The 14,795-nt window shown below is 31.7% G+C and overlaps 1 protein-coding gene across 1 annotated transcript; it reads left to right on the top strand.

Moving 5' to 3' along the window:
- The first annotated feature begins 6,630 nt into the window (after window positions 1-6,630).
- On the top strand, window positions 6,631-9,384 carry LOC127899641 (CDP-diacylglycerol--inositol 3-phosphatidyltransferase 1-like). Its single transcript, XM_052433103.1, has 4 exons — window positions 6,631-6,731; window positions 6,827-6,883; window positions 6,972-7,070; window positions 9,248-9,384. The coding sequence occupies exons 1-4, from the start codon at window positions 6,693-6,695 to the stop codon at window positions 9,305-9,307; spliced, it is 255 nt and encodes an 84-aa protein (XP_052289063.1). The 5' UTR covers window positions 6,631-6,692; the 3' UTR covers window positions 9,308-9,384.
- Window positions 9,385-14,795: the final 5,411 nt, after the last annotated feature.

Here is a 14,795-nt window from a genome sequence, read left to right as displayed (position 1 = left end):
TTGTAGATTATTTTAAGAACAATTAGCTACTGCCGTGTTCTGATGTAATGTCGGTGTCTAGTATGCTTTTACCCAAGATTGAACTAATTAGAGAGATGCTGGTACATTAAATTATCCATTTTTATTAATTTATTAATATATTAATATTGTATTAATGTATTATATCAAAATATAAGATACTTAAACTTTTAAATACTAGAATCTTGGAACTTGGAAGGCAATTTGAATTTTGAAACGGCACCGTTTCAGCTCAACCCACTATATGTGTGTGTATATTAACATATTTATGACGTACAGATAATTTGATTCGTCGATTAATATATGTAGTTAGAAAATTCTAATCATTCTGTTAGGTTACATCACAGTTATTTCAGAGATTAAAGGGTTTCTAAAAGCTATTTTTGTTACTAATTTCTTGGTTAAGGTTCAGGCAGAAAGAGCGGTAAACGAATCTTAATTCCCCCCACCATTTTTTTTTTTTTTTATTGCTAAAAATTCCCCAGGTTATTGAGTCTATGTTAAAGTCCCTTGTGTACTTCATCCGAGTCAAAATTAACTATCACATTTGCGTAATCTTGGCATAATATTCAAAGCAGCTGAGGCAGTTTATGCAGCTATTTACTTTTCATCTTATTCATTTCTACAGTCACGCAGGTTTTATTTATCTATTTATTTCTTTTATCTAATAAAGGATGGATAAAGTTTAAATCAATTTTAATTTTCAGCTCACGATTCGAACTCAGAAGAGCAGCAATTAGCTTGAAAAATAAAAATCACTCGGCTAAATGCCTGGGGCAATTGTCACATAGGTTGAATTAATGAAAAGATGCAATAAATTTATTAACAACACAAGGTTGAATTAATACGTCACACTCTCTCTTTCATTATTAATCAGACTAGAGGAAAAAAAATAAAATGACATCTCACAGTCCTGTCTAGTCAATGGAACCCAATTTTTTGAGACGAGCATTGCATCTTCTTGAACCACCCAACATCGTCCCTGCCGTCGTGTTTGGTGAAAAATCAACCTTTATTTCCTCACACGAGGCTTTGAGACGATATCTGGTGTCTGCAGTCTCCGCAATTGCGTCAACTTCGATCGTAAAGTTCACAGCTCCGATTGACGTCCATTCTTCAACAATGGCATCCGCAACAGAGGAATTGATGCTCGCCGAGGCAACATCAACAGTCGCATTAATCAACGTCGTGTGCTCGTGCTCAAAATACTTAGGATATAAAGTAACCATGGAGGATATATTTTGCTCCATGTACGAAAGTGAAACGTTAACATCTCCCATAGCCAGGGACTGAACATAACACCCATACAGGCGCCTGCAACTCTCAGGATTTCCAACAGAGAATATAACGCTCCAATTGGCTGTTATACGACTAGAATTATTCGAGATGTTCAACTTGAATGGATGTACACTCAATGAATCAACTCTGAACATTAGAGGTCCACCAGAGTATTCTTTTCCAATAAAGATATGGAGACTAAACCAGATTGCCAAACATAATCCGAAGAAAGAGCAGCAAGCTAGTATGCAAGAACAGAAAAGCTTACAGCAACTAGTAGCAAAATCCTCGTCCATTGTCGAAGATTGTGCTTCTGCACGTTGATTCCACGTAATGCCGAGAATTAACAAATTCAGAAACTCGCCTTTGGAGACTGAAATATTATTGTTAACTAGAATCGGCTACTAAAGGCTACAAAAGAAATCTATATATATTATTAGCAATTATCCTGAAACATTTAGGAAAAGGGAAAAAAATTTCCTACTAATAATAAGGAAACTGCAACCAATCTAAATAGCGATAAGGAAAGCTAGTCCTAATCTGCGTTAGTATATCTATAGAGAGAGAGAACAAAAGTGGACGAAGGTTTATTAATATTGTTGAGGATTTAATTTGAACAAATTGAATGTTAATTGATCAAATTTTAAACAAATTTGCGATACTGAATCTGAGTTTTGAAGAACATCAATTATACAATTAAAGTGTGTTTGGAACATGGGATTATAGGGTATTAAAACATTATTCACATTATCTTAATACCAATACCATTGGAAAGAAAATGGATTAAAGGGGGTGTGCTAGTGTGGCAACTGCCGCATTAGTGTGTTTTTTTTAAATAATAATAAATAAATATAACTTTTTAATTCAACGTAATATTATACAATATTAATTTTTATTTTCTTTTATTTTTACATTATAATTGTTAATATAAACTAATAAATTCATAATTTTATTATTCATATTTTAATTTTTATTATATTAAGAATATAACTAAAATAATATATTATTTAATTATATAATAATTAATATATAAAATTGATTAATATTTAATAAGTTAATATAACTAATAAAAGTACTTAAATAATAGAAAAATAAAAATATAACATAATATTACATTATGAATAAATTTAAATAATATTAATTTAAAATTAATACCAATATAAATAATAATATAAAATATTATTACATGTACTATGGGATTCTTACTTGGATTATTTAGCACAATTCATTTTATTGGTGAATATGTTACAACTATTGAATCACTTTATTATTTTGTGATTATCTTGTGGTATATATAAACACTTTTATTCTATCATCCTAAGATAACTTTTAAACTAATCTTGTAGGTTTTAACCAATTTAATTATTATTTAGAAATTATGTTCTTAAATTATTTACTTCGATATTTATTTCACAAGTTATCTATTAAAAAATACTAAAAAATAAATATTATGCTGCCAAAAATGTAAGGCTATAAGCTTCAATCTTTATGAAAAAATTTCTAAAATTTAAGACTTCTATATTTAGTATTTTTCTACATACTAATAAATATTATTTTCTAAATATATAATTTAAATTAATCACAAAAACATTAATACAATACAATGTAGCATCAAACGTTGTACAACATTATTATAATATAGTGCTAATGCAATACAATATAATACAATATACATGTATTAAAATAATGCAATACAATATAATACAATACACTGTGCCAAATGCACCCTTAATACAAAATTGATCCATTGCTTTAGAATTGTTCAAAATCTTTCATATTAACCTTGGTCTGATTCAATTCGTGGAACCAATGACAAGCCTTTGATGTTTTTAGTCCACTTAATATATATCTTATAAAGATTTTATAATTAATTAATGGGAAACTATCAATTTGTCATTTAGGTTTTTCAGATGATATATCAATTTGATAAATTTGTAAGATAACACATTATAAAAAAACTCTTATAATTTCTTATACTGTTAACATTTTTGAAAAAATAAATACTTGTTTTGGAAAAGGTAGATAAAGCACATTAGTTTTACTTGTTTAACCAATATACAAGTGAGTTAGTTCATAAAATTTCAGGACAAAGCACATAGGAGTTCAATATCACTTCGTTCGAGAAGCAGTGGAAGACGGAAATGTGGATTTACAGAAAATCCATACGAAGGAGAACCTAGCAGATGTTTTGACCAAGCCAATCAATACTGACAAGTTTGTCTGGAGTAGATCCTCTTGTGGCCTAGCAGAAACGTAGGCAACATAATTATGGCGAAGCAGAAAGGATGGTGTGGAGATTGATTGATTCTCAATCTAATCTCAAAGTGGGAGAATGTCAAAATTGGCTGCAGCATCTAGAAGCCTTGAATAAGCAAAGTTGGCTTGAACAGCAGCCTAAAGAAAATGTTGAAGGTTTTGGTGCCGTCCAAAGAAAAAGAAGAAGAAGTTGGCAGTAGCATTTCTTGAAGAAGGAAAGAGAAGAAACTTTGACATTCAATGGCGGTGGAAAAAAATATTATTTTAATAGCAAATTTTGGCTATAAAAGGGGAGGGCTCCCATTTCTATTTGTGCATTCAATTTGTGAGAGAATAAGAAGAAGAGAGAATAAGAAGAAGAGAGAGCTTGAGAGATTTTAAGAGCCTAAAATTATAAAGCTCTTGTGAGTCTAGTGAGTGAGAGTTTGGGTGTATTGGGGTTTTGGGTAATGAGTTAAAATACTACAATACTTGTAACTCCTTTTCACTAGTATAATATTTTCCTTCTGTCTTCGCCCATGGACGTAGGTCAAAAGCCGAACCACGCAATTTTCTGGTGTCCTCTTTTGTGCTTGTTATTTATTTTCTTCCAATTTTATTTTAGTTGCGTGTCTGCTTCACCCACTAATTTCCTAACACTATTCACTTTGGCTAAGAGTTCTATCACAATGGTAATATGCAGCTAAATTGTTTCACAGATGTGGATTGGGTTTGTGATAGAGATGGCAGAAAATCTGTTGTTGGGTATGTTGCGTTATAAGGTCCTAATTTGGTCTCTTAGTCATGTAAGAAATAACATGTTCTTTCTAGATCCAGCTATGAATCTGAGTATGGGGCTTTAACCTTAACTACATCAGAAGTTTTATGGATCCAGGCCTTACTCTTGAATTGCGGCTCAAATCAGATGTTATGCCTCTCATGTGGTGTGATAATATTCAAGGGGCCACTGCTCTGGCCAACAATCCCGTATATCATGCCAAGACTAAACATGTTGAACTGGATAGTCATTTTACCAGAGAAAAGGTTTCAGCTAAGCACCTTGATACTTGTTTTGCTCCTAGTGATGATCAAACAGCAGTCATTTTAACAAAAGCACTCAGTTAAGGTCAATTTCATTTTAGATGCAAGCTAAAGGTTCTTCCTGAACGATTTAGCTTGAGAGGGGATGTTGGAATATATGGCGATGCTGATACAGAGATTACAGAGCGTGATTGAAGAGCATGATAAGCTTGGTGGTTTAGCTAGTAAGTTAGCAAATCTGTTATGGTGATTTGGCAAGTTGGTTATAACAGATTCAGTAGCTATTAGCTGTGTGTGTATGAAGATTCTAGATAAATCTAGTAAACAGATTCTTATATGTCACCGTCCAAGTATAAATACAATTGCTTGGATTCATTCTTGTACCATACAGTTAATGAATAAATTCAGAAATTTTCCTTCATTTTCTCATTCATTTTCTCGGTAACCAAACATAGCTTTAGCTTAATTCAAACAGTGGCTATGGTAAGCTTGTAATAGATAACACTTCAAAACATTGAGAGCCTATTAACAAGCTTTCCCAATTGACTTGAACAAAAAACAAAGATATTGCATGGGAAATATAGGCAAAGTGACATAGAAAATGCATGGACAAAACTCACCGTTCGAGAATGATCCAAATTCCAGTATTTTTGGTTTAGTAACGTGGCATCGGATGGACCCCGCTTAGTGTAGCGGCTACTGCTTAGCAAGCTACTTTATTGTTTAAATCTAACTTTTTGCAAAATATGCACGTAGAGCTTTATTGTTTAAATATAACTCTTTGCAAAATATACATGTAAAATTATTTATTTTCTCTTAGTTCCTAAATAAAATTGAATCTCGTCTTTTTTTTTGTGCAAAGTATGCACTGGATTTGATTTTTTTAGTTAATGTAGAAATTTTTTCTCCTTTCAAATGAAAACCCATGATGCAGAATGAATTGAAACTAAAAATTAGAAAATAATTGATTGAAACTTGAGAATACTTTTGTACAAATATTTCTTGATATTAAAGGCTTGCGCAATAGTAATGTATATGTACATAATTACACAAACTGAATTAGAAAAAAAAATATTGATAATTACAATTTTATTACCTAAGCCGTATTGTTATTTTATAAAACTTTTTCATAGTACCGACAATATTATTTTATAAAGATTTATCAAACATATTCGACTATTTTTAAAAATCACAAAACTTTTAAAAATAAACTTTATCAAATATTTAGCTGATGTTCTTCACATTTGATTATTCCTTATTATTCCTATGACACAATTAACAATAATTATTAAGAATCTCATCCTGAAAATTGTTATGAAATGAAATCAAAATGTTTTTTTCTTTTCTAAAACGAACAAAAAAAAATCAACTTTTTTTTCTATTTTTAATGACGAATATGTTGTACTAACAAAATAAAAGAATCAACTTTTATGTGAATTGAAAAAGCTTTAAATGGGAAATAAATACTATATCCAAAAAATCTTTATTAAATATACTTATTTCTTAATAAACTATAAAACTTGATCCCTTTATTTGTTTTGACTTATAATGACATGAATGTCAAATAAATATGAAATATTTTTTATTTATGAAAAGAAAAAGATGTCATTTATAATAGGATATTAAAATAAGAAAAACAAACATGTCATTTTGACATCTGTATTCAGACTCATTTGGACTAAAACCAAATTTAGACATCTAGATTTTATACATTAAAAAAAAAAAGGCTATAAGAAAAGAAAATTAGTGTTGCTATCGTCATTGCCTCACTCACTTGTCGTTGCTATCAATCACTCGCACCCATTGAATGCGCCAACGTGAATCAGTGTATTTGCATCAAGCCCCCTCTATACAAAATTTCTGAATCCCCCGCTACGTCTAATAGTTTAGTAATCAGATGACCTACGTCTAATAGTTTAGTAATCAGATGACCTGTCATTTAGATAGAGTGAATGAATCCTTGATAGTTCTACTGTTTGTAGTGCTGTTGCTTTTGCTTTGGACTGCAAGACTAATCGGACTGCAAGGTTACTTGGATCTCCTTTGCAGTACATTCGTGAGAGGAAAAACTAGCCGTAAAGATGTAAAAGATAGCACAAATTGGCTTTTCAAAGCCTATTATGGGAACCGGATGTTTATGGGTTATTGTTGTGTGGCATGTGAGGTAATTGTAGCTTTCGGTGTTATTATACATGTCAGCATTTGCAAATGTTATCAGTACTTTTTACCTGATCCAACCGTTTCAACCCTACAGGTTCTTTACCTAATCCTATTTCTTATTGCGGAGAAGCAGAGTGAAAGTTTGGTGGATGTAGGTTCTCATTTTCTTACTATTGGATTGTTCTGCGCATGGGAAGATTTCCCCTGTTTCTCAGTTTTCAAACAATATCTTCTTTCAGGTTGTGGCGAGTACTGTGCGACAGGGTTCGCCCCTTTCCTTCCTAGTTGCATTGAGTTTATTCGGATGGGCAATCAAGCAAACGATCAATGTCATACAGGTAACTTGCACTTCATATGATGGTAATGTTTGTTTATCCTGATACTTTTTGACAATAAATAAATTTCTTGATGTCTAAAAATTAAGGAAACTTTTGTATCGGCAAAGTTGACATTTTACAATGGCATTGTGGATTCTGAAGTTGATCAGTTTTGTTAGCCTAAAGGGCTACACATAATGTAATTTTGATGATAACAAACATGTGTCTTAAGTAAAAATAATAAATATTGTATTTCACATTTACACTAGTTTTTGAAGGATAATATTTATGCAAGTGAATCAAGTGAAATCAAGATTGAAGACACTCAACGGACAACGGCGAAATCAAGAATAAAGCTTAGAGCTCAACGAACGAATTATTGCGAAAAATTCTTGTAAAGCCGGTATGATTTAATTGATGCATGATTTAGCATTTGAGAAGCTCAAGAAATTAATTTAATTAAATACTTTTCATAAACTAAAATATTTTATTTTTATAAAGTAAAGTATTTTGTGGATTTAAGTAAATTGGACTTAAATGCTAAGATTTGAAATCTTTGATTTTAATAAGTATCAAATTTCGGAGTTGGATGTTTTTTTTTCAAACATTTTAAATATTTTGGGCCATACTATAATTTATGAATATTTTGAACTAAAGTGAAAGATTTTGAGAACTTTGAAAAATATGGGTATTATGTTGAAAATGACCTTTGTGCGAAACAATAAAATCGTTGGGGCCATATCATAATTTTAAAAAGTTTGGGAAAGACAACTATTTTTGAGAAGTTCTGAAATTGGATCTATTTGCAAAGTTTTCTGACGTTTTGGGCCATAATATAATTATAGAAAGTTTTGGGCCAAAGTGTAATTTCAATGAACAGTGTTACTGTAGCAAATTCAAAAAATAACAGTAATATTACTGTTCCTGAGCGGCTAGCCGGATAAATCAAGCGGCTAACCGCTTGAGCGCTGGAATTTGCCTATAACGGCTAGTTTTTGGGCTTCCACTATAAAAACTCAACTCAAACTTCTTTTTAAGAACCAATACAAGCAAATATAAGATCATATAACATATATTGAGCTTCCATTTCGTAAATCATCATTTGTTGAATCATCATTGAGCTATAATTTGTTATTCACTCTTAAAGAGAGTTTTATTGTTGTGAATTTCATTTCTCATCAATTTGTGAGTGTACAAGTGTGGAAAACACTTGGGGTGAAGAGATTGGGGATATAATCTCTTGTTGTAAAGGTTCATTGACACCTTGGAAGTCAATTGTAAACATTTGAAGCCTTGGGAGGCTTGGATAGTGAAATCCTCAAGCCGGGTGAGCTTGGAGGCGTGGACGTAGGCGGGGATAGCCGAACCACGTAAAAATCCTTGTGTTCGTTTTCTCTTCCCTTACTCTTTTAATATTGTACTTGATTGAATTTATTGTTTTTGATTTGATTAAGGCGGTAGATTAAATTGTTGTGCGAATTGAATTGCATAAAATTTAAAATCCCAATTCACCCCCCCTCTTGGGTTGCATAACTTGCATTTCAAGTTTGAGACTCACATGCTGTTATATGCTTGAATATTAAAACTCAAACCTTATCTGTGTCTTAAATGGATTGTCGTGGATATGCCTGAGATGAACATTTTCTTCCTCTTCACCTCATCATCTTTGTCATGGTAGCTATAATTGATTGAGGGGTGTTAAAACGCATTGTGATGAATGAATGGACTACCTATGTGATTAAGACTGCATTTATTAGGTTGGTGCCACAAATATTAGGCAGGATATTCACAATAGTGCTACTGAAGCTTTATATGGAATAAGGAGACCAAACCTCTATATGATAAAGAGTTGTATGAATACCAAATGAATTGTAAGAGGATATGGTTAATTGAGGTTGCATTTAAGAAAGCTTGAGTTCTAAGAGCACAGAAATGGGATCAGTCTTGCTCAAGTGTAAACTCTGTCAGTTAGGAAGCTGTCCATCAAATGTAAATATTTATGTGATTGAGAGAAATTTTGGACTTTTGATGAAAACAAAATCCTGTATGCATTTGCTTGCCCCCAAGGAGCTGAAAGTTCTCAAATTGTTTGTAGACGTAATAGTTCTCCTGATGTCATTTGGCTTGCTAATCTTTTTTGCTCGAAATTTGCCCATTGTGTGGTCTTGACGGTGGGTGAAATTGATTCGTGGTTTCAGATGAAGACAGCAGCAGATGTGTGTGTGCTATATGACATCGAGAAAAAGCAAAAGCCTTAAAGAGTTCATCAACATTTTCCTTTTGAGAAGAATCTGTTTGTGGTTCTCCTGCTCGAGTGCCTACTTTTCAGTGTGCATCAACATTTTCCTTTTGAGAAGAATCTGTTTGTGGTTCTCCTGCTCGAGTGCCTACTTTTCAGTGTGCAAGCATATATGTTGAGACCGGCAGATGAAATCACTAAACTTTTACAGTTGATCTGAGGCTCCTCTAAAGAAGGATTTGGATTTTGGAATTAATTTGGGGAAAGGGTTTTTTTCTAGTATATGAGTGTAAGCATTCCTTCAATCACGTAGCTTTGTGCCATTAACATAATGGCGATTCCGCAATGGGGATAATGATAATTTTGTGATTGGGAACTCTTTACTGGTTTTTCTTTCGCCATCTGTGTCTATGATTAAGGTTGTTTAAAGTGTTATGGCTTTTAATCTACGACCATTGCGAAATGGACTCACTAGCTGGCAAATAATAAAACGTAGTGCTGTCAAATTTTGTAAGGATTATGCATACACACTCTTTCGTCTTCAATGCCCTGAAACTGGGTAACTACATATATGATTTTCATTCAGAAAAACTGGCGAGAACTAATGACTTTGCAGATTAAAAAATAAGTAGGATTATCAGATTATGTAGCATTGTTATGTAATGTCCTGTGGTTTTTTTAAGGTTAAAGTTGGTTTGGAAATTAATTAAAAGACGATATTCATTCTATCACAGGACGAGTTTTTAACAAGAGGAGAAGGTTCCTTTTGTAATTTACTAATTTATACAACCTTTAATATTAAAACAAAATTTTATGTATTAAGGACGATGATTCTTGCTCACTTAGTAAGATATGTACATAACATAGGTTTGTTAAGCAAGGAATCAATTATGCATTTCTTGTATCTGAAAAAATGAATCGTCCTTTAACGAGGGTTATCATCAATTGCAGGTTTCTAGTTTGGTTGCTTGGTTTGAGGACTATGAATATTACATTGTCATAACTAAAGGAAAGAATATATGCCATGGCCTTTGGCTGGTCTACTTTTTTCTTTTCAATTAACCTCTTGCGGGGAAAGAATATTGTATACACAGCACACTATAATTACCAATTCTTTATCTTATAATATAAGTTCATAGTGATTAATTTGTCCGTCTTCAGCCAAAAAAAAAAAAAAAAAAAAAAAAGTGCCATTTCAGCACAAATACAAGAGCCCTCATTTTTCTTTGCTCCGGCCGTTTTATAGCAGTGTCATCACAGACACCTCAAGCTCTGCTGAATCATCATAGACAATTCGTGATTGGTGGGAGCGTTACAAGAAAGGTACGACTACTTCAAACTGATAGATTTGTTTGTATGATTTAGCTATAGTTTTAACTTTTAACAATAAACAAGAGACAATCATGTACATCGTTAGTTACATAAATGTAGATACTAATTTATTCCTGTACTTGCCAGATCCATACATATAAAAATGAGATAAATTTTAACGTTTAAAAAATTTCAATTCATCAAAAATCTAGTGCCATATTAAGCGGTAAAATCACTTAGGGTTAGTACAAGAGGTTTATGATCCCCCGACCCGTTTATATGCAGGGGTGGGGAAGGTATTAGGTAATAAAGAATTAGTGAAAATTAATAAACATATTATAAAAAGAAATAAATTTCAAGAGGGATCGTAAAAGATTGTATGTAATTTATCATTAGTGGAATGGAATTTTTTTGGAGAGGCTATATTTGGCTTGGAACATATATTAGAACAAGGTTATTTGAACCCACCGCACTCTTCAAAATCCACTTCTCAATAAAAAATTTCATTACAAAATTTTTCTTAATTAAATTATTATTTTAACCAAATATTATGTTACTTTATCTCCCTAAAGCTTTTATTTTTTTCGCCTTTTTTTCTCTTTTCCTCTCCGTCTCCCCAATTTTTTTTCTAGTGTTGTGTGGTTCTTATACTTTAAGGCTTCTATTGGAGTAAAATCTCTATTCAAATTGCTTATACAAATTTTTTTTTTCTTTTAAAATTTGCCTTAACTTTACCCTCGAGTCACTATTAGATGTATATGCTCGTGATGAAACTTTAGTAATTGGATTTCTATTCAATATTTTAATTTTAAAAAAATGAGAAGATCACTATAAAAATATCAAAAGATCGCCAACTTAATTATAGCAATAATTAAGGGAATTAAAAGACTAACTATTTCTGTTTGAAGTTATTATTATAAAGAAAGAAAGGGAAAAAAAAAGTCGCTGCAATTGCATCAATTGAGGACATGTTAAGGAAAGTATCATAGAAAGTAGTGAGAGAAACAACTAATGAAAATTAATGATACTTATTGAGGGTATATTGGGAGTATTTGTGGGTTTTTTGAATGAAAAAATAAAATTTTAAGTTGTGATAATGTGTTTATTATATAAATGGGTTTATTCAGCATTACAATGGGTTTAAATGGCTTTATCCTTCATATTATAATAAAATTTTATATTACTATAATAGCCGTAATATAGAGGACAATGTAATGAAAATATTGTTACTGTTATACTTATTAAAGAAACAATATTATCTTGTACAAACAAGAACACTCCAGTGCTGTAATATAATCTAATGCTTTTTGGTAGTGTAAACTATGTGTGCCACGTGTAGTATTTCAATCTTCACAAGTGGCATTGTAAATAGTGGCTCTTATTTCAGTTCCTCGTAGGCACTCTAGAGACACGTTAGCTTCGAAGCTAGTATTTGGTCATCACGAGCTTCTTTTAATGAAACATGTGGTTCATTTTATCCTTATACGAGAGCATTTTGTGCGGAATAACCATGTCAAATGCTCATTTATCAAGGACACGTGTCGTGTTCTCAGAACATAGTAAAATTATGATACGCTAACCCATGTGCATTTATGGGAAATCAAATGAAAACAAAGAACTAAAAAAAAGTACAAAGGCTAATTAATAATGTTTGAGTTTGAGATGATTAATATTTAATTTTATGGTTGTAAAGATAAGAATAAAAGTAGGTCTAGTGAAGACTATCCTCATATTATAACACTATTTAAAATAAATTTTGTTATAAAAGATTTTATTCAATTAGGTATAGAGACCGTTCAAACTATATTTTAGGTACAAACTCATCTATTTGACGTAATAGTATGTCTCATAATAGGACTAACATTGGTCAAATCAACCTATTTCGATAAGATCCATCGAAATTAATATTTAAAAGATTTATCATCTCATTATACAATATACAACTTTGCCATCTAGTAGAGAATGATTGGTTGGCACACCATAGTTTACATAGATATTTCTAATATTTGAATCATTTGTTAGGAAATAAGCAAATTCCTGGAGGTAAAATATATTCACTCACTCACCGAGACATTGGACTAATAAGAATCACTCCACTATGAGTAAAATCTTGTCCTCTATCCAGCAGCCATAATTTTCTACATCGAGAATCATCATACTTCACATTATCCAGAGTACCATGTTTGTCATATGTCGATCACATTTATGAAATTACCCAGTCTCATGTTTGGCTTCTTTGAGAGTCCTCAATGATCAACATAAAAAGTCCACCACATACCTTTCATAAATACTAAACTACATGTTGTGTGCACATCTTGTGGACCCATTAGTAATAACACATCCTCTTCCACGACACACCAATAGATGACATAATTAGCATCTCCTTCTATTAATTTACAGCTACTTTCCAAATTTGCTATATTCTAACAATCTCTTTTAAGATGTTTTGATTACCTACACTCCTCCAGGGGTTTCTACTAGTGGAATAGGCCTAGCATTGCTCTTTGCTTTACTTGTATAGACAGATTGAATCAATATGTTATTGACTTGACCTTCCCAAAAGCCAAAATTAATTATTCGTCAAACTTTTCTGTTTCTATCTTCATAGGTTTTGAAAACCTCCTTGTTGACGTATTTGCTCTACATTGCAGCCTTAGCTCTATTATCACCTGCTAAGAAATAATTAAACTCACCTAAGATTTGCAAGAAAAAATATGAAATAAATAGTAAATAGAAAATAGGTGGAGAATAAAGCTAATAAAATAATACAAAAATTTACATGAAAAATTTCTATATTGGAGAAAAATTATAATAGCTAAGGACAATAAGAGAAAATTTTATTATGTAAATATTATTATAATTACTCTAGGGTTTTTCTCACACCTAAAACACCAAAAGCACCTAATTTTAATAGAACTACTTTTCTCTCACACTGAAAACTATTTACTTACAGATAATTGATTGTTGAATTATGCAAACAAATAAACTCAATCCCCATATATACATGTAGTGATTATTTCATATAGAAATTGTATTCCTTTCCTTATATGATTTGTATTCCTCCTTGAATAAGTTAAGTTCTAAAGAGAAAATTACTTATTTCTTAAATATGAATTATCTTCAATAAGAAAACTGAAAAGTGTAAAAAATTCCTAATTTAAGACTTAAAAATCTTCTTTGAAAAAAGAGACATCTCCCAATATCCTCAAATCCTCCTTACAATGCCACCAATCTCTTTTGTGACTAGCCCAGTTGAAACTTTTAATGGATGGGCTGTAATTGCCAATATCCAAATAAAACAAATTTCCATAGGTATATTGGTAGATTGAATGACAACTAACAACACATGATTTGATTAACTTACTTCCAAAAAAAAAGAAAAAAAGAGATAGAATGGATGAACATAAGACTCTTTTACCAACTCATGGAATTCATCAATAAGGCCTTGGCTGATCCACCTCATGACTAGTAGAGTTCAAACCCCCGCTAAATAGTAAAAAAAATATTTGGATTATTAATTACTCTTTCTTAAGTCTATTTAAACTTAACTTTGAGAATTATGAACGTCTACACTTTAATTAAAACAATACAAGCCCACCCGTTTGTATTTAAAATTTTGTTTGAATTTATTCACGAGCAACAAGAATAGTATAAATGGAAAAAAAACCATCAAATAATATCCCATGACTCTGTTTCTTCAATTTCAGGAGCAATGGTGGAATCATATTTTCCAATTGAAAAACTTTTGGAAAAATTAGGGGGCTTTGCTTATGAAGAACTTTTATTGTTCTGCGGTGTCAAAAATGACTTAGAAAAGCTAAAGGAGACCTTAACCATTGTCAAAAGTGTGGTTTTGGATGCCGAGAAAACGCAAGTCCAGAATGACCGGTTAAGCGTTTGGCTGGGAAATCTTAAGGATGCTTGTTATGATGCAGAAGATGTGTTGGATGAATTTGAGGTGGAAGATCTACGAAGGCAAGTCATGAAGCAAAGAAGCATCGGAAGAAAGTTTCGTAACTTTTTTGGAAGCTCAAATCCGATAGCTTTTCGTTTTAGAATGTGTCAACAAATCAAGAAAGTCAGAGAGAGGTTTGATGAGATTGCAAACATGATGCATAAGTTTGATCTCACTGCACGACTTGATGATCGTAGTTGGCGAATTGTGCATGAAGAGAGGGAACGTACTCACTCGTTTG

Source organism: Citrus sinensis, chromosome 9, assembly GCF_022201045.2.
Source record: "Citrus sinensis cultivar Valencia sweet orange chromosome 9, DVS_A1.0, whole genome shotgun sequence".
Classification (NCBI taxonomy): Eukaryota; Viridiplantae; Streptophyta; class Magnoliopsida; order Sapindales; family Rutaceae; genus Citrus; species Citrus sinensis.
Note: the sequence above shows the minus strand (reverse complement) of the source record. Positions and strands in the feature narration are given on the sequence as shown.

What these genes read in the sequence shown, in the direction of transcription:
- LOC127899641 (XM_052433103.1), top strand. Translation starts at nt 6,693, where the DNA reads ATGGGAACCGGATGTTTATGGGTTATTGTTGTGTGGCAT. An exon ending in GGGTTATTGTTGTGTGGCAT is followed by an intron (nt 6,732 to 6,826) that starts GTGAGGTAATTG and finishes TCAACCCTACAG; the next exon opens with GTTCTTTACCTAATCCTATT. An exon ending in AGAGTGAAAGTTTGGTGGAT is followed by an intron (nt 6,884 to 6,971) that starts GTAGGTTCTCAT and finishes ATCTTCTTTCAG; the next exon opens with GTTGTGGCGAGTACTGTGCG.